General features: G+C 46.1%; 2 protein-coding genes across 5 annotated transcripts in view; one reads left to right on the top strand and one right to left on the bottom strand.

The window, feature by feature from the left end:
* LOC310705325 (CD209 antigen-like protein D) overlaps window positions 1–20801 on the bottom strand; it is a 165355-nt gene that overhangs the window by 59375 nt on the left and 85179 nt on the right. The gene's annotated exons all lie outside the window — the stretch shown is intronic.
* The window catches only part of LOC310705054 (uncharacterized protein), a 62435-nt gene that overhangs the window by 23555 nt on the left and 18079 nt on the right, over window positions 1–20801 (top strand). Inside the window, exons 1-4 of one of the 3 annotated variants that reach the window (XM_083499378.1) lie at window positions 18696–19180; window positions 19385–19466; window positions 20373–20455; window positions 20574–20700. In XM_083499378.1, the coding sequence (XP_083355504.1) occupies window positions 18779–19180; window positions 19385–19466; window positions 20373–20455; window positions 20574–20700 (694 nt within the window). In that variant the 5' untranslated portion in view covers window positions 18696–18778. Of the gene's footprint in view, window positions 1–18695; window positions 19181–19384; window positions 19467–20372; window positions 20456–20573; window positions 20701–20801 lie in introns of those variants that run through there. The other 2 variants (XM_083499379.1, XM_083499377.1) reach the window with 2 other exon arrangements.

Raw genomic sequence — 20801 nt, 5'->3', positions numbered from 1 at the left:
TCTTGACCCTCTAAGTTCACCAGCAAGTGGTCTGAAACACTCAAAACAATTGTCCCTCGGGCTTTCATATCTGCAGCATGCCATTCAGCCCAATCATCTGCATCCTCATCGGGAGGGTCATCTTCTATCGTGTGAAATAGCTTTTCCCTCTGTAAAAGCGCTTTCATCTTTACTTGCCAAACTCCATAGTTTTCAGGCGTAAGGAGGGGAAAGGACAGAGCCATCTAGCCAGAATGTGCACAGGCCATGTCTGCTATTACTTAGAGCAAGACACTTCCCTCGTGCAACACAGATAAAGCCTTGACTCCTTCAGCCACTCTCTCTCCCACTCAGAGCGCAATTAACAGGCAAACAGGGATGCTATCTTCTTCCTTTGGCAGTCAGCAACATACCTCCATAAATCAAGCAGCAGCAACAGCAACAGCGGCAGCTTGAATACTCTGCTCCAAAACAGCTCTGCTTCTGGGCACCGCAAATCAGTCCAGCATGCAGCGTCCGTTCCACCGTCCGGCAATCAGCAACAGAAACCTCTGGTGACTGGGACGACTGGGACGCCTGGGATGACTGGAACAACGCCAGGTCAGACGACTGGAACAATGACTGGGCCCATAACCGATGTCAGCATCACCCTAGAGCCAGTGCGCCAACTGGACTCATGTACCTCAACCCCGACTGGGCTGGGCGAGCTGGGTAGCACCGCCAGAGACCTCCTTCCCGCAGGAAACAGCCACAGTGCTGTGGACTCACAGCTTGGAGCTGAGAGCACCGGATTCACTGTCTCAATAATTCAGTCGTTGCGCAGCAGAATTTTGCAGAGTCTTGCAGAGTATAAACCACTCGGAGAGCAGCTCTGTAAAATATCTTCCGTTTATTCTATAACTACAACTATGGTACAATACTATATACAGAGCTAAGTATTCTGAGCATAAAGCAATGCTACACTGAGAGTCTGCAGCTGCTCTTAGCAGCAATCTAATCTCTAGGATCTCTAACACTCTCACTCTCTCCGATACACTGACTGACTGACTCTCTCTCACACACACAGATATGTTGCTGGGCAGAATAAGTTAATAGGCAGGACACGCCTCCTCTTCTCTGTGGAGTCAGCAGAAATCATCAGGAGATGGTCAGGAGATTCTTGGGTATGGGAGGGGTGAAATCTCCTCATCGACGTCTTCAGGTGCAAGGAGAGCCCGGGCGATTTCAAATGTCTCCTCTCCGCAGATGCTGAAGAATATCGCCCTCTTCTTGGCGTCTTCTTCATCGGTGACCCCTTTGGCTTCTAGAAGGAAGGTGAAACGGGAGGCGTACGCTTCCCAGTCTCCAGATTCTTGGTTGAACGGCAAGAAGCTGCTGTTGGTTGCCATTCTGAGTTCCTTGTGTCCCGGAGCTGAAGCCAGGATACACGGTGCGAGGCAGCGGTGCGGCAGGTGGCGGTGCTGTGTGTGGCAGTCAGCTCAGCGGGATCCAACCTTCATCGCCAGTGAAATATACTCAGAGTCGCAAAGTGATTTCATGCTCTTTATTCAGCTCATAGTGGTGAGGAGGAATGAATGAAAGTCCCCCCACAGTATCTGCTTTATATACATTATTTACACAATGGGCTGCACATGATTGGTTAATTCTGGAATTCTACTGTAAGCCAATCAGGTTGTGGATTCACTTATATCTGGAGCATGATTGGGTGGTTCCTGCCAACCAATCATACTGCTGCATTGTTCTTGGACCAATCAGACTGCTGCATTCTGAATCCTATTGTTCTAGGACCAATCAGACTGCTGCAATTTGGATCCTATTGTTCTAGGACCAATCAGACTGCTGCAGTTTGGATCCTATTCAACTCAGTACATAACACCAACGGAGGAATTCATTCCTTGAAGGCTGTAAGCAAAGGGCAGCCGAAGAAACGGCAAAATATCACCACCACCACCACTATGGCAACGTGCTCAGGGAAGGCGTTTTGGGACTTAAAATGTTAAGCAAGGCAACCATTGGGTTGATCTAGGCCAGGCCCATATCCGGTACAGACACTCAGACACCCACTGCCCAGAGACACCCAGAGATGGGCTGATAAGGATTACCAAGGAAGGACAGGGAAGGGTCATGTCCGACTCCTCAGGCCCTGTCTCTAGGCAGAACCTCATGTATCTCTCTGGAACACAGTCTCCAGGCAAAGCAGTTTTTGTCTCTAGGCAGAATCTATTGCATCTATCAAAGTACAGTGGTACCTCGGTTTACATACGCTTCAGGTTACAGACTCTGCTAACCCAGAAATAGTACCTCGGGTTAAGATCTTTGCTTCAGGATGAGAACAGAAATAGTGTGGTGGCAGCAACAGGTAGCCCCATTAGCTAAAGTGGTGCTTCAGGTTAAGAACAGACCTCCGGAACGAATTAAGTACTTAACCCGAGGTACCACTGTATGTCTAATGCTGTAACTTTTGATTGGATAAAGACCTGATTCAAGAATGGATAAAGGGAAGCCTCCCCTGATGGGAAGGGCCGGACTACGGAACTTATTCCTCCGTGCCATTGCTTGCTGCCGGCAAACTTAACTTTCCTCCTTTAATTCTTCATTTGACTGGCCTGACTATTTGCTACACCACCACCCATCTGGCTGGGTTTATTTTTTTCTATTAATTTCTATGTGTGCATGCAGACAATCATTATTACCTCGTATCAAAAATTGGGAGAGGGTCTCTTAGTCCAGCCCTCCAGTGCACACTAGCGGCCAAAATTGTGGAACCTTCTGGACAAAATGTATCTCCGAGGTTTGATGGCTCATGACACCACTTTGTTTTGGAGTAATACCACGGCTTTTTCTGTGGGGATGCATACCCCTAAACATTTTGTGAATTTAACAGGAGAAGAAATTCACTGTATTTATTTTCCCAGATTAGAACTGTATTTATTTCCCCCTGGTGGTGATTTTCTTGAGACAAAATGAAAGTACCCTAAACATTCTTTTTTAGAAAATAAGCACTGAGTTATACCATAAAATCATATATCAACGGAAAGATAATTTAATGAGGAATGTAATGCAATAATTTTTATGAAGGATTACTTATTATAACAGCAGTCATAAAGAAGAAACGTGAAAGCACAGGAAAAATGAGATATGCAGGTTAAATTGCCGTGTTGACCCTTTGCGATAAAATCAATGGGTTTGGGGTTGCAGTTTGGGGACTCGGTTTCTAAAGGGTTCGCCATCACTGCGCTAGAAGGAAAGGAAAGTGGGGGTAGTATAGTACCATCATCATCATTTTTAATTTGTATACCGTCTTTCTACCTTACAATACTCAAGGCGGTTTACAAGCTGAAGAAACAAAAAATGTACATCTTATAACAATCTAATGCAATACAAAAATGTGATAACAAAACCTTAAAATAAGCAACCTACATCAAAAAGTAACATTCAACAATTATTAGTATGGTATAAAATAATAATATAAATATATAAAAGTTTAAACAGAAGTCCACTCAATAGTTACAATAAATAATTTCTAAACTGTAATCAGTAAAACAATGGCAAGCCACACTACATAAAATAAAACAATACAAATTGAGAAGCAGAGACTAGAGGGTGGTTCATATGGAGAGAACCTTTGGCTTACCTTATTTACTTAATATTAGGTTGGCCAAATCCTCAGGACCTTCAGGAAACCCAAATTTCAGATTGCACTGCAGAGAGGGAGTTCTGTGTGTCTTCATTTGTTGCAAATAATAATAACAAGAAGGAGAAGGAGAAGAAGAAGATTTTTATTTATACTCTGCCCCCCCCCCGCCCCGCCCCCGGCCAAGAACGGGCTCAGGGTGGCTAACACCAAATATAAAATGTTGTGACGTGGGGTTTGTGATTTCCGCTCTCTTGACATAATATGCTGGAGACAGTTCTCTAGTAACACTTCTTTATTAAAGCAAACAAGACTAAGACTTGAGGAGGGGAAAGCTACATTTATAGGGACAGGGGACTAGCAAGAAAGGATACATTTTGGAGGGAACAATATCAGGCAATCACAGTCCTGCCTTTTGGAGGGAACCAATAAGACAGAGGATCCAAATACAGCAGCTTAAATGAACCAATAGTAGCTGTACCCTCTGGAACCAAAAGGCAGTTACTTTACCCTAATGCAAATACAGACACTAATAATACAGATATAAAATCCTTTGACTCGATACACAACAATAACCACCACCACCACCACTATGGCAACGTGCTCAGGGAAGGCGTTTTGGGAGTTAAAATGTTAAGCAAGGCAGCCATTGGGTTGATCTAGGCCAGGCCCATATCCGGTGCAGACACTCAGACACCCACTGCCCAGAGACACCCAGAGACGGGCTGATAAGGATTACCAAGGAAGGACAGGGAAGGGTCATGTCCGACTCCTCAGGCCCTGTCTCTAGGCAGAACCTCATCATGTATCTCTCTGGAACACAGTCTCCAGGCAAAGCAGTTTTTGTCTCTAGGCAGAATCTAATTGTATCTATCAGAGTACAGTGGTACCTCGGTTTACATACGCTTCAGGTTACAGACTCTGCTAACCCAGAAATAGTACCTCGGGTTAAGAACTTTGCTTCAGGATGAGAACAGAAATCGTGTGGTGGCAGCAACAGGTAGCCCCATTAGCTAAAGTGGTGCTTCAGGTTAAGAACAACAGACCTGAAAGGAATTAAGTACTTAACCCGAGGTACCACTGTATGTCTAATGCTTTAACTTTTGATTGCATAAAGACCTGATTCAAGAATGGATAAAGGGAAGCCTCCCCTGTTGGGAAGGGCCGGACTACGGAACTTATTCCTCCGTGCCATTGCTTGCTGCCTGCAAACAATTAAAACTTTCTTCCTTTAATTCTTCATTTGACTGGCCTGACTATTTGCTACACCACCACCCATCTGGCTGGGTTTATTTATTTCTATTAATTTTTAAGTGCGCACGCAGACAATCATTATTGTTGTAGCAGGAACCCCCCCACCCCAATCATTCTGTTTGCACAAACTTCACACACACTCACACTCACACACTACATATGCCACATTTCTGTTATAAATTCATAGAAAATCAACCATACATCGGATTTGCACTGTTCCATTTTTATTTTACTCCATATGACAAAGACTATCAAAGGGGGGTGGTGATTCTGGTCGGCCATAATCCCTTCACCATCCCAGCACATCCACAGGAGCCCTGCCCAGTTGCTATGTCAGCCCTGATAATCCCAGACAGAAGACAATCATAATGACAAAGAACTTGCATATGGTAGTGGATTCAGCACGGACTGAAACAAAGGGCAATAATCAGATCTTCCCTCTGGGGGCAGGAAACTGCAAACTCTCCTTTGTCTCCTGGAAGTGACTCATGGGCAGGGGGAAAGCCAGGTGACTGGACACTCAGGTTACCACCACAACTCCTCCCTCAACCCCTCCTTTCTGTAATGTATGCATGATGTTTCTGGGGGTGGGCTTGACCTAGAGGAGGGGAATTTCAAAAGTTTTTATAAGGTCTTGCAGCCCATTGTTCTGGGTCTTTTCCTCTCTCTTGCAAGTGAAGGGAATACCCTGTTGCAACAGTTCAATAAAGGCCAAGCCTACAGGCTGCTGTTTTGCTCCAAGTTATCCTGGTTGGTGTCTTTGTTTTGTCCAAGAGAGCCCTCGGATTTTTCCGTTAACAGTTGGCACCCCAGATGGGACACTTGGTTCTCCTGTAAAGGTGAGAGGGGAGATAGAAGGGATCGGGCGCCACTGGGCAACCTTAGCCCAGAGATCCTTCTTCCTCTCCCTGCCTCCTCTTTGCGGGCGGTAATCAATCGTCACCAAAAGCTCAACCAGGGGAGCAAAGGCGAGGTCAAAGCCGGCTAAGGGAAAAGGATCCCGGGATCTGCGGGGGACAACTTCGAACGTGAGTATGGTTTGAAGTAAAACACGTTGGGAGGGGGGTGGAAAGTAACGACCCCACGACAGCCAGACTTTCCTTCTTTCATTTCTGGCGTAGCCCCTCGGAGTCGGCCGGGTGCGCTCTAACTTTACCCTTTTCTAGCCCGATTCTCCCCTTCGGAAAGTGGCCAGGGAGATCGCGGAACTTTACTGTATGGCGCTTGCCTCTCGGAGTCGTCTAGGTACGCCAAAACCTTTCTCTTTCTCTCCCCTCAATTTCTTACGCGGTGCTTGGCCGGGGAAATTGTGGTACCTTTTGCTGTTTTCCGATGTTCCCCCCGGGGTCGTCCAGGAACGTCTTAATCTCTCTATCTCTTTTCTCCCCCGTTTTCCGTCTTGGAATTGAGTCCGGGAAAGCGTGGCTCTTTACTGTTTTTCTCTGACATCCCTCTCTCGGAGTCGTCCAGAGGAGTCTTTCAAGTATTCTCTTACTCTCCACCTACCCTAACTCTGCAAATGAACCTTCCCCTCCTGCCTGGCGACCTTTGTTAGGGATGACCTGGGTATGTGAGAACGCAAGGTCGTTTGCTCCCCTTTCAAAACTTTGTTTTCTCGGACCCCCAATCTGGCACTGCACAGCGCAGGCGTCCAGTAGGGAGCCCAAACTTAGTCTCAAAGGCTAGGCAGGAGGCTGTCGTGGAGGGAAGAAGGGGCGGTTCACGAAGTGGGGCCCCACACTAGGATTAGTCTTGTGAAGCAGCGCTGAGGTAAAGGAATTCCGGGCAGAGAGACCCGTGGTTTGAGTTTCTGGGCTGAGAGACCCGTGGTTTTGTTTCAGGTTCAGGTTTGAGATTTCCAGAATTTAATTCGTGGTTTATAGATAAGTAGGAATTGTGTTAGTCAAGGGTACTTTGAGTACTGAAAGGATCTTTTATCTGTTCCCCCTTTCTTTCCCATTGCCCCCCCTTTCCTCCCTTGTGTGTGTGTTTCCACTCTTTCTGTCTTTAGCGTACTTTGTTAACGGAAAAAAAAAACACGCCCAAAAATAACATATGAGAGAATGGGGGCTCACTAAACACCCTAGTTGGACTCCTCCTGGCAACAAAGCTTCCAACACCCTAGCTGGACTCCTCCTGGCAACAAAGCTTCCATGAAGCCTTTTTGCCCCAGAGAGGACTCTAATATGCCCCTCCAGCTTGTCATCTCCAATTAGAGAAAAAATAGAAATAAAATAAAGGGGCAAAAAATGGTTAAGTTTGTGTTGTTAAACTGTAGCCTACAGCTGGAACATGAAATTGTAAACTTAATGGTGCTCAGAAGGCAGTAGATATAATAACAGCCCAGCCTGAGAGCCCACGCATTAGAGATTTTAGTTTCTCTTAAAAAATATATATATATATATAATAAAATAAAATAAAATAAATGAATAAGAGATGTACTCAAAGATTTAGAAATATTTCAAGGGTTTGTATTTACATTGGCCTTGGCATCCACAGACTGTTCTTAAATGCACATAGTTTTAAATTGCAAGCTTGCTTCAAAATTCTAAATCTAAGGAAGCCATGTTGCGCCTTATCGATCTTAAACAAAACAAAATGGAGAATGGAGTGTGCAAATGTTTGTTATTTGAGAGAGGCTCTAAAAGAGAGTTTCCCTCCCAAGTGGTGAAATCCTGTATACGTGCTACTTGTGTTCTGAAAGGGGGATTACCCCACCTGTTTCTTCTAGTTTTAAGTGAGGAGGGTGATTCTAAGTCTAATGGCAAATGATGTTTGTTGTAACTTTTGAGTTTGTGAGAAGGAGAAGTTAACCTAATGTTTCTGCTGCAAAAGCCTAGTTGAGCACAACTGCTCTCTCAAGCTAAAATGCAGCGTATGTATTTCATTAAGCGTATGCCTATAAAAGTATGGTGTTCATTCTAAGAAAATATATTTGAGTCCAGTTTTAACTTTGATTTGGTTGGACAGAAGAGTTATTGTAAGGCTCCTGATATCAGTCTCTATAAGACTTCATGGCCTCCTTTGTTAGAAAATGCCCCCCCTCCCCCTTGTTTCACTCTGCCTCTTTCAGTTGTTTTCTCCCTTCTTACTTCTGTGCTAGGTAAATTTACTCCCGAGTAAGCTTCCTTTAAAGGAAACTGCAAAGAGGAGAGGGGGCAACACTTGTGTATTCCCTTTTAAAAAAATCAAATCTAGGGCTGCTTTAACTGTGCTTTATAAGAGATCCTCTCAGGAGTATAGATGTTTCCTTTCCCAGCTGTAAATCTGTACTTAAATGTGTATGCCTCTTTGGTAGTACAAATCTTGCTGCGAAATCTTACTGTGAACCCTATATTTTGGAGGGTTGGACTAGATGACCCCAGGGTCCCTTTCAACTCTCCCAATTTGTGGCTGTGTGGAAGACCATGTGTCTGCAAGCATTGGAGGGTAATTCTTAAATTCTGGTGTGGAAATGGAGTTGAAATTCAGCCTAGCTTTGCTCTTTAGTTTTAAAAGGTGAGAGGTGAAGCCCAACTGGTAATATCAAGCATTTGAGTGATTACAGTGTTTATCATTTTGTCTACTATTTAAAAATCAGACTTAAAAGTCTACTCAAAGTTTAAGCACATACAAATGAATAATCAAGTAGAATTAGCCTTGACCATTCCTGTAAATAAAGGGCAGGAAATAATAATATTAATAATAATAATAATATTTTTTTGTCTGCAAATGGTAAGGCTGAAATGGCTGAGAATGTTAAAAAAAATAAAATAAAAAATCCTATGAATTCTAACTCTGGCCATTTTTACTCATAAATAAGAGAGCGGTTGATTGTTCCGTGAATGGCCAGAGGGATATTAGCCCTTTCCTGTACATAAAGGAAGCAGTCTCCGTTTGCTTGGGCTGAAATTGCTAGCTTTGGAGAATACTTAAATTGCTGAGTTTCTCTGTTTTGTTTAAAATCAAACCCTGTTTTCAAAATCTACTCCTTACCCTTCCTTTCCCTTATTCAAATGGTAATTTAGCCAAAGGATGCAACATTTTCAATACTATAAAAGGTTTGCTGAGACATGAACTCTGCACATGCACAGAGGCTAGATCAGCTAAAGAAGAGAGAGAGAGGAAGGGGGGAACTGTAAGGGGGGAGAGGAGGTTTCTTCCAAAAAAAAAAGAAAAAGAAAAGAAAACTTGGAACCATTGAGGTAAATCACCCTTAATCTGTCTTTGCTCCAGGGCTACTTAAGACAAAAGGCAAAAAAACAAAACAAAACAAAACAACAACTAGCCCATCAAAAGTCAAGAGCTTTCCAAGTTCCAAATCTTAACATGCCAAATTCTTTTCACAGGTAAATATCAAAGCATTCCCCCCTCAATGGGAATTTTAGGAACAGCATTTCCTGACAAGCTTCTCACATGAAATAATTTTCCCTTTTAACAGGGTATGTGAACCCCAATAACAAAGTGTTTGTCCCTTTTTCCTCCCACAGCAAGTTTCTTTCTGTTCTGTGAAACAAGTCTGAATCCCTGCTATATTAGTAACTTCAATCTCTTTGTGGCCTTGACACTTCTTTTTAAAGTTACAAATAATCTGTTTTCATTTATTTAATCCGTTTCTCCATGATGTCTATGAAGTTAATCGAAGCACAACCAAACATTGTTTGTGGAATGGTACTTGTTTACCTTCGGCCTGAGCATTTCTTATTAATTCTGTCATTTTGGCTAGTGCAAGGTACCTGCACAACTTTAAATTGCCATTCATTTTTCTTGGTATTAACTCATTTCCCAGTATTAACATTACAGTTGATGTTGTCACATCAAGAAACACTATTTTATTTTCATTTGGGATGTTAGAATGCCAAAACAGATTACTTCAGGTTACTTATTAATTGTGTGTTTTAGCATTTATTTATTTGGTTCCTCATAGGTCATTTTGTGTGTGTGTTTTACTTTGGGGACATGTTCATCACATGTTGAAAGTCAGTTTCATGAAGTTCTTTTATCAAATAGCACATGGTGAATTTAAAGTTTTTCCCCCATGGTTTTCCCATTTTTTTCAGTCTAGTAGTAATCTGCGTGGTTTTGATAATATATTTAATAATAATTCTTTTCTAAATCTGATGTCTTTGTGTCAAGTTTGTTTTCATCTGACTGGTGATCTAATTTTTTGCTTTCTTTTGTATTTTTTAACCTTTGTATTTTTTACAGTTCTCTTTCTCTCCAAAGTGAAGGAAAGCAAACGAACTTGGCAGATAATAACAGTAGTTATAGGAAAATGTGATAATAATATTGGAATGAATGAAACGCTTAATTCGCTAAGATTTTTATTATTTGCAGCTTCCAACAGAAACCGAAGGACATCCTTTTTGCCTTTTGCCCCCTCCCTTTTCTAACTGTCTTTAAGCCCCAAAACCCTGCCCCTTACAGGATATCACCTATACAGATGTGCAATGATGAAAAGCAGCAACAACCCCTCAACTCAGTTCTTCCGTCATCACAAGACACCAGAGTTTTCAAGTGCCCACAGCTATCTCTTTCAAAGGATATAGACTGCCAGGGGAGTGGGCCTGACAAAGGGGGGTGGAGTTGACTTGCAAGGACATCTTTTCACTTGAACCTCAAGCCTCTGCGCTCCAGGATTCAAAAGATACATGCGTAAAAGATCACAATTGTGTCAAGATATGCAACTGATATTTAATTAGTTTGTTTTGTTTTAAGTGTTATTATGTAGGAATGTTGAAATGTGTCTGACAGTGTGTTATTCCCACAAGGGGGGGGGCTATTTTGTGTGTAATTATTTTTATGTTTAATGTCTTATTGCTTGCACACCAATTCTCATGCATTTTATACTTTCTGATAGCTCACACTATTGTGTAGTCCAATGTTTAGATAACCACATTTCATTGTCCCACCTGGCACTCTGCCAACTTTCCCTATCCACTTTAAAATGTGCTAAAACTGGCTTTACCAAGGAGAAGCTTATAAGATACATGAAGGTGCATATGCTTTGGTTTAGCAGGAATGATCCCTTATAGAGTTAAATTGTCTTATTTCGACAAAGTGCCCTTTTAAGAACGGTTTTCCTTTAACAGACTGGTTTGAAAGGTTGAGAACCATGGGCACATAAATTCAAATTGGACTCAGTTTGAATTGGGCAAGTGTATCCAGGCTGCAATTAGCTTTTTGGTCCTTAAAGTGCAAGTGAGCAACTTCTCAGGATGCAAGACCAGAGCCTGTAATAATAATAAGAAATCCCATGGATTTTGGCCAAGGCAAAGACATTTCACTCATGACGTGTCCGAAACCTGTGCCAGCTGTGGTGGGTGCCAGGCTACATGAAAAATATGAAAGCCCTAAGTGGATTCAGCAGGGATTGCCACTACTGCGACACCATGCCGATGTGAGACCACAGAAGAGCTACCTTGACACCTGAGAACACACAAATGGCGGGGGGGAAGCAAACTGCACTTTTCAGTCATTAGTGGACCTTCCTGCCTAAATGTAAAGCATAGATCACTATTGAGAAAATACTTCTTCCAAGGTGCTAGAATACCACAAGTAACTGAGCAACAAAATATTAATTTACGTGATATCCTATGTCTAACTATGTGCACTGTTACACCATTATATTTCTATGCAAATATCCTTAAAGTAGCATGATATCCAAGTCCCTTTCAGGTTCACATGGACACACACATCTGGGACGGAGAATACCAGGTTATTATTTACCACCTTAAATTGTGCGGAGAAAAGGATTGCAAAGTAGCCACCTTTGCAATCTTATCTCCGAAGGGGGGAACTGTAGCAGGAACCCCCCCACCCCAATCATTCTGTTTGCACAAACTTCACACACACTCACACTCACACACTACATATGCCACATTTCTGTTATAAATTCATAGAAAATCAACCATACATCGGATTTGCACTGTTCCATTTTTATTTTACTCCATATGACAAAGACTATCAAAGGGGGGTGGTGATTCTGGTCGGCCATAATCCCTTCACCATCCCAGCACATCCACAGGAGCCCTGCCCAGTTGCTATGTCAGCCCTGATAATCCCAGACAGAAGACAATCATAATGACAAAGAACTTGCATATGGTAGTGGATTCAGCACGGACTGAAACAAAGGGCAATAATCAGATCTTCCCTCTGGGGGCAGGAAACTGCAAACTCTCCTTTGTCTCCTGGAAGTGACTCATGGGCAGGGGGAAAGCCAGGTGACTGGACACTCAGGTTACCACCACAACTCCTCCCTCAACCCCTCCTTTCTGTAATGTATGCATGATGTTTCTGGGGGTGGGCTTGACCTAGAGGAGGGGAATTTCAAAAGTTTTTATAAGGTCTTGCAGCCCATTGTTCTGGGTCTTTTCCTCTCTCTTGCAAGTGAAGGGAATACCCTGTTGCAACAGTTCAATAAAGGCCAAGCCTACAGGCTGCTGTTTTGCTCCAAGTTATCCTGGTTGGTGTCTTTGTTTTGTCCAAGAGAGCCCTCGGATTTTTCCGTTAACATTGTCTCATATCAAAAATTGGGAGAGGGTCTCTTAGTCCAGCCCTCCAGTGCACACTAGCGGCCAAAATTGTGGGACCTTCTGGACAAAATGTATTTCCGAGGTTTGATGGCTCATGACACCACTTTGTTTTGGAGTAATACCAGTGCTTCTTTTCTCTGTAGGGACGCAGGGGGATGCATACCCCTAAACATTTTGTGAATTTAACAGGAGAAGAAATTCACTGTATTTATTTCCCCCTGGTGGTGATTTTCTTGAGACAAAATGAGAGTACCCTAAACATTCTTTTTTAGAAAAAAAGCACTGAGTTATACCATAAAATCATATATCAACGGAAAGATAATTTAATGAGGAATGTAATGCAATAATTTTTATGAAGGATTATTTATTACAACAGCAGTCATAAAGAAGAAACGTGAAAACACAGGAAAACTGAGATACGCAGGTTAAATTGCCGTGTTGACCCTTTGCGATAAAATCAATGGGTTTGGGGTTGCAGTTTGGGGACTCGGTTTCTAAAGGGTTCGCCATCACTGCGCTAGAAGGAAAGGAAAGTGGGGGGGGGCGTCCCCCCAAAAGCATCTCTGGAAGTGGGAAAGAAAGAAAAACGCGGAGGGGAGAGATGGGATCATTGGGCTTGGCAAGGGTTAAAGGGAACCGAGCTGCCTTCCTAGAGAGGCCAGGAAGCAAGGGGGGGCAGGTCCTCCCGAGCCAAGGCCCCTCCCTCCCCAGTCCTTTCCTGCTTTGTGTCTCTGCTGCAAAGGCTGCATCAGGTGAGTCTCCTCTCTCTCCCCCCAGAGGGTGCAGTGGGGAGACGGGGGGTCCCAGGGCTGCAGCAGGGGAGGGGGCCTGGGGGGGCCTGATCTGCTCCTGCAGGGGGGGGGACCCCAAGTCAGGGAGGAGAGGGTCCTGCCAGGGAGGGGCCAGGTCTGCCACGCTCTCCTTCCTGCAGATCAGAGGATCCCAAACTCATTTGGCCCTCCGCCCCCCCCTTCAGAAAAAATCTCCCTTCTTCGAACAAAGGAGTCCCTGGGACTTTAACTCTGTGTGACGTCGCTCAGCCCCATTGCACAACAGAGGAAACATCTGCAAATGGTTTTCCAAAGCTGGAGGAGGAGGTGGACTAGCCCCCCCCCCAAAAAAAAGGTGGGAGAGAGAGGCCAGGAATAAAGAGAGGGATCCCAGCCCAGAGTCCGGCTGCTGCATTGGGGACCAGTTTCCCAGTGTCTCCCAGGGCAGCTCCCCACGGAGGCCACTGCAGCAATCCCCTCGCACCCAGAGCAGGGCATCCCAGGACCACATCCTCTCTCTCCCAAAGGGATTGTTGCTGGAAAAGCAGCCAAGCCGGAAATGGGTGCTGCTACTCCCTGAGCCTCCAGGGACCTGGGCATCAAGGGCTGTGTGTGTGTTAAGCCATCTAGGAGAATAATCATAATAAATTACAGACCTAAATCTCAAAGGAGATGTCTTTGGCCCTGCCCATACCTGGCCCTCAGAGCAAAGAAAAAGGGACCCCACCCCAGGAGTCTGCCTTGAGAATGGCAGAGAGTACAAGTGCAAGTAAAGGAGACGGAAGCAGGGGAGTGGGGGGAGCAACTCCTGAGGACCCCCGGGTGAGGACCAAACATCCATTATTCACAAGATACAAATGACTCCCTTGTCAGTCAGGTCTGACTTCATGCATTGACTGGAAGGCAGGAGAAACCAGCCTGATTCTTCTCCCAGAAATCCCTTCAGTTGCCTCCACATTTTGCATTGCAATCTTTCTTCTAGGAGGGCTAGAGGCTGCTTCCTCTTCCTCCTCCTCCTCCTCCTCCTCCTCTTTCTTCTCCTCTTTCTTCTCCCTTTTAAAAAGGCCCTTTCCACCTGGCCTAGGGGGTGAGGCCCAGACTCACCCAGCCCTACTGTGTTAAATATCTCTTCTGTAGTTGACCTCCTTTGCTCCTTTGCTGCTGCTGCTGCACGGTGAGTGTTGGGGAAGGCCGCTCCCTCCTCAGGCTAATTCCACCTGGCCTAGGGGGCGGGGCCCGAACTCACCTCTGCCACACCTTTAAGGACACTGGTGCTGCAGCAGCAAATGTTAAAAATGTTTTTATATATTTTAAAGTGTTTTAAAGGTGTTTTTACTTCTTACTTTGTTGTACCACCGTGAACAGTGGTTTCTATTTATGTATTTTTATTTTGTTCCGTTTTATTTTGGTTTGGGCTTGGATATTGAGTGGGGTGGGGATTGGTTTTGTTTTGGTATAATTGGTTTTGGTTTGTTTTCTTTTTCTATTTTCTAAATAGAGGCTAGTATGAGGCTTGGGATTCCTACCGTGGAGGGGCGAGGGAGGTATGGCGGTGGAGGCAGATGTCATAGGGGAAGGGGATCGAGATCCGGATATGCTCGTACCCATTCCAATCTGCGCCCCATCCCGAGAGACGAGGGTAGGGTGAGCAAGGATTACTCACCTCCGTCACTGGTGTGGTGCAATGCCAGGTCTATAGGCAACAAAACCGCCACCCTGCGAGATTTCTTCACCTCGCAGAGGGTCGACCTGGCTTGTGTGACGGAGACCTGGGTGCGCGAAGGGGAAACTGTTACCTTATGAGAGATGGCGCCCCCGGGTTTCTCCGTCCTCCACCAGTCGCGGACTGTGGGCCGGGGGGGAGGGCTGGCATTATTAATCCGGGAAGATTGTTCTTTCAGGGCTCTACCATCGCCATCGATCCCCGGCATTGAATGTGTTGGCCTAGTGTGGGGCTCCGAGGTGAGCTTGGCTGTCTGGCTGGTGTACCGGCCACCTAGCGCACCAGCAGCCACCCTGTCAGGCCTGCTGGAGGCGGTGGCCGGCTGGGCCTTGGAGTTCCCTAACCTATTGGTGTTGGGGGACTTCAACATCCATGCTGATGCCACTCCCTCCTCACAGGCTCTGGACCTGGTGTCTTCCATGGCGACACTAGGGCTCTCCCAGTTTGTTTCGGGCCCCACACATTAAGCAGGCCACACGCTGGATTTGATCTTTGGCATCGGTATAGATGTGATCATGTCTCCCTCGATGAAGGTGCCATGGTCTGATCACTACGCTCTGAAAGCCAGGATTGATGTTCCACCCCCACCCTGCTTAGGTGGCGAGCTGATTTGGGCTCGCCCGCAGAGGCTGATGGACCCTGATAGATTCCGTCAAGCCTTGCGGGACCTTGCTCCCCCTGGCGACTCATTGACTGAGCTTGTCGAGGGCTGGAATAGCCAGCTCCTGGCAGCCATCGATGAGATCGCACCTAAGCGCCCTCTGCGAGCCCGCAGAAACCAGGCTCCCTGGTTTACCGAGGAGCTCCGGAAAATGAAGCGGGACCTCAGACGGCTAGAGCGAGTATGGCGGGGTGCCCGTGACAGAGCTTCAAGAATATCTTATAGGGTTTTTATGAAAACCTACGAGATGGCAGTGAAGGCCGCTAAGAAGTCTTACTTCTCGGCCTCCATTGCATCCGCTAGCTCTCGCCCGCCACAATTATTTACTATTATTAGGTCTTTAACGTCCCTTGAAGGACAGCCAAATTTAAATAACAATTTGACACACAGCTGTGAGGCATTTGCGAGCTTTTTTGCGGAGAAGTTCCTGTTGCTCCGCCATGACCTCCCTGACAATTTGGATACAATAAAGGAACTGGAGGCCCCTCGACTGTCCTCAGGTCCAGTATTGGACCTCTTCGACCGGATATCCCCAGCCGATGTGGACAGACTCCTCCGAGCTGGAAAGCCCACCACCTGTCCTCTCGACCCGTGCCCGTCTTGGCTGATTAGAGTGTGTCCAGATGAGGTGCGGGCCCCCTTGGGGGATATAATCAATTTGTCCCTCGGCACAGGGATATTCCCAGGGGAACTGAAGGAGGCAGTGGTGCGCCTGCTCTTAAAGAAAACATCATTAGATCCTTTAGATCTATCCAATTACCGCCTGGTTTCGAATCTTCCATTCCTGGGTAAGGTGATTGAGAGAGCGGTTGCTGAACAGCTTGGCAGGTTTCTGGATGAAACAGCGGCTCTGGATCCATTCCAGTCCGGCTTCCGCGCTGGTCATGGGACCGAGACGGCTCTGGTCTCCGCAGGCAGCTGGATCGAGGCGGGTCGGGGCTGCTGATTCTTCTAGACCTGTTAGCAGCCTTCGACATTGTCGATCACGAACTCCTGGACCACCGCCTTGCCGACGTGGGGATCCATGGCACAGTCCTTCAATGGCTGCGCTCGTTTCTCTCTGGTCGGGAACAGAGGGTGGCGCTTGGGGGGGGAATTGTCATCGCGCCACTCCTTGGTGTGTGGAGTGCCTCAGGGTGCGATACTCTTCCCGATGCTTTTCAACATCTTTATGCGCCCCCTCGCCCAGCTTGTCCGGAGTTTTGGGCTGGGTTGCCATCAGTATGCCGATGACACCCAACTCTATCTGTTGATGGATGGCCATCCTGACTCGGCCCCAGACACACTGACCAGATGTCTGGAAGCTGTGGCTGGATGGTTACGTGGGAGCCGGTTGAAGTTAAATCCTTCGAAGGCAGAGGTCCTGTGGCTGGGACAGGACGATATGGGATTGAGGGGGCAATTCCCATCTCTTGCGGGGGTGCAATTAGTGCCAGCACCGTCCGTTAAGAGTTTGGGTGTAATCTTCGATACCTCCCTCTCTATGGAGGCGCAGATTACAGCTATAACAAAGGCGGCATTTTTCCATCTCCGCCAATCTAAGCAGTTGGCTCCTTATCTCTCTCGCCCTGACCTAGCCACTGTGATCCACGTGACGGTCACCTCCAGACTGGATTATTGTAACTCGCTCTACGTGGGGCTGCCCTTGAGACTGACCCAGAAACTCCAGCGGGTGCAGAATGCCGTGGCGAGACTCCTTATGGGGTATTCACTGCGAGATCACATTCATCCGGTACTATACTAGCTGCACTGGCTCCCGGTGGAGTACAGGATCAGGTTTAAGGTGCTGGTTTTAACCTTTAAAGCCCTATACGGCCTAGGACCCTCGTACCTACGAGACCGCCTCTCCTGGTATGTCCCACAGAGGAACCTACGGTCTGCAAATAAAAACGTCCTGAAGGTCCCAGGCCACAGAGAGGTTAGGCTGGCCTCAACTAGAGCCAGGGCTTTCTCGGCCGTGGCTCCAATCTGGTGGAACACTCTGTCACAAGAGACTAGGGTCCTGCGGGACTTGACATCTTTCTGCAGGGCCTGCAAGACAGAGCAGTTCCACCAGGCCTTTGGTCAGGGCGCAGCCTGACTCCCTCCTCTGGCAATCTGCATAGAATTTTGCTTAACGGTTGCCATCAATTTGATTTTAATTAATTTTTATAATGAAATGTTTTTAGAATATTGGATTATTTGATTGTTGTTAGCCGCCCTGAGCCCGGCTTTGGCTGGGGAGGACGGGATATAAATAAATTTATTATTATTATTATTGTAGTAATGTTTTATTTTGATATCTTTAAGAGAATATTTGTTTTCAGTTATGTTGCTTTGACTATATAGTTGACTTTCTTCCAATGGTTTTATTTCTATTTTATTGATTTTGTGGGATGTGAAACTGCAGTCAAGTAGAAGATTCCTACAGTGGACACATTAGGGGATGTTTTCTACCACTCAGGAGAAGACCTCCTGTTTCCGCCTGAGCTGGGACAGACTTCCACTACATGTGACTTGAAGAGGGTGCAGTCTGTTGTACCAGCATGGAGGAGCACATGGCCTCCATCTTCTGATCAGTGTGTCTTCTCCATTTTGTATGTTGCTGTGTGTTTGGGGAAGTGACTCCTTAGTGGCAGTCATTTGGGACTAAGTTCTTTATGGAATAGTTCTAATTGTTATGCAACAACCTGCCTGTCTGTGAACGTGAATGAATCTGTGAGTAAACTACTTTTATATTAACGTGAATCAGATTATTGTGCTTATTCATTTAAAAGGGATTGGAAGGGATTTTACCAGGAAGGAATTTTTAATAGTAAGACTCAGATGAGTCAGCAACAAGCTGATCGCTGCGTAATCTAAAAAAGGGGGGTGTATGGAACTAGAATATGGAACTTGCTAGTGCATGTTAGGAAGCATATCATTGAATAATATATCTTCTTCTAACTCCCCAATTATCCCCACAGATTTAATATGCTGTAAACCGCTTTGAGATTTTTTCTTTAAAATATAAAGTGTTATAGAAATTTAAATAAATAAAATAGCTCATGGTTTGGGCTGTGGTGCAGTCCAGCCCTGTTTCCCTCCAAGACTCATCCATGCTTGCTCAGGGAACCTTTTTCTTCTCCTGATATTAGACAACTTTTGTAACTGAACAATGTATTTGCTTTGTAGGATTTGTAGCGCCTCTCCTTAAGACAGACAGAACTTGGCAGAAGACCAAAGGGTTCCTTCCGATCTCCCAGAGGCTTCCTGGGTGCACAAATGGATGAGCGAGACTCAGCTGGCCCTGGAACAGGAAGAGGCCATGCCATCCAAACTGGGAGCAGTGGGGGATTCTCGGAAAACTCTCGGCAGAAGATCCTGGGTGAGGAGGACACCCTCTGCTCAGAGGTGCAGAGCCAGCAGTTGAGGCAGTTCTGCTGCCAGGAGGCCAAAGGACCCCGAGAGGTTTGCAGCCGACTCTACCGCCTTTGCCGTCAGTGGCTGAAGCCAGAAAGGCACACGAAAGCTGAGATGCTGGACCTGGTGATCTTGGAGCAGTTCCTGGCTGTCCTTCCTCCGGAGATGGAGAGCTGGGTGAGGGACTGTGGAGCAGAGACCAGTTCCCAGGCGGTGGCCCTGGCCGAAGGTTTCCTCCTGAGTCAGGCAGAGGAGAGAAAGCAGGTGAGAGAGACTTTCCTCTGGATACTCCCAAGGGGCTCCAAACAGGGCGGAGAACATCCCATAATGCTCTACTGATGGCTCATATTCTTTTCCTGGGAAGGCATCCATGGAATGAGATCTGTCACCCTTGAAGCTGTTGGCCCCGACATTCATTTTTTAATCCTTCTCCCCATTCTCTCTTTTGAATCCTTGTCTCTTTTTCAGGGAAAGGATCTCTTTGTGGAAATGGGCCAGATTTCTTCTGAGGCAGAGAGGCCTCCGCTGGACACCAGAGAGAGGCAGCTGGGTAAGGAGGATGGAGTTTTTTCTCCGTTTAGTCTCATTCTGTTCGTTTTCCAACTCATCTGTGGGTTCTTTTCATCTTTTGTTGGGGGAGATAGTGGGACCAAGAGCCCAGAGGAGGGGAGATATATTTTTCACAACTAACATCAGAAATGAACCGAAACATCCAAATGCACTGAGCAGGTGAGACTTTCTCAAAGGCCCCTGTGTAGTTTGAGATGCACTGATTTACCTGTGAGACAAGAAGGCACTCTGGGCCTCCCCCTTACCTTTTTGCTCTGGTTATCTCCCGCTTGGACTACTGCTTGGACTACTGCAATGCACTCTACGTGGGGCTACCTTTGAAGGTGACTCGGAAACTACAACTAATCCAGAATGCGGCAGCTAGACTGGTGACTGGGAGCGGCCGCCGAGACCATATAACACCGGTCTTGAAAGACCTGCATTGGCTCCCAGTACGTTTCCGAGCACAATTCAAAGTGTTGGTGCTGACCTTTAAAGCCCTAAACAGCCTCGGTCCAGTATACCTGAAGGAGCGTCTCCACCCCCATCATTCTGCCCGGACGCTGAGGTCCAGCGCCGAGGGCCTTCTGGCGGTTCCCTCATTGCGAGAAGCAAAGCTACAGGGAACCAGGCAGAGGGCCTTCTCGGTAGTGGCGCCCGCCCTGTGGAACGCCCTCCCATCAGATGTCAAAGCGATAAACAACTACCTGACATTCAGGAGACATCTTAAGGCAGCCCTGTTCAGGGAAGTTTTTAACGGGTGATATTTTATTGTATTTTTTGTTTTTATGGAAGCCGCCCAGAGTGGCTGGGGAGGCCCAGCCAGATGGGCGGGGTATAAATAATAAATTATTATTATTATTATTATTATTATTATTATTATTATTATTATTATTTCCTCTTGCAGGTGACAGAATGATGCCCGCAAGACCTCTTCAACCATCTCTGAATGGGGACAGAATGGAAGCAGTGGCTGTGGATCCAGATCAGGTCAGGGGAAGCTGCCTTGTGGGGACAGAGGCCAAAGGGTGGAACAATGTCCTATCTCAAGGAGTGGTGGTGAACAACAGTGTTGTCTCAGAGGAGGACATTTCCCTTTTTCTTTTAGGGTCCAGTGTGCTTTGAAGACGTTGCTGTTTGTTTCACGGATGAGGAATGGCAGTTGCTGGATCCTGACCAGAGAGCTCTGCATAAGGAGGTCATGGAGGAGAATCGTGGGATCGTGGCCTCTCTCGGTAAGGCTCCCAGTGGGATCATAATATCTGTTTCCAAATTCAAAACTCCATATGTGACTAACCTCATATATTTTCACAGAACTACATATCCTACAACACTG

Source organism: Podarcis liolepis (genome assembly GCF_965112155.1).
Source record: "Podarcis liolepis genome assembly, chromosome: 4".
Classification (NCBI taxonomy): Eukaryota; Metazoa; Chordata; class Lepidosauria; order Squamata; family Lacertidae; genus Podarcis; species Podarcis liolepis.
This window is presented reverse-complemented; position numbering and strand designations above follow the sequence as displayed.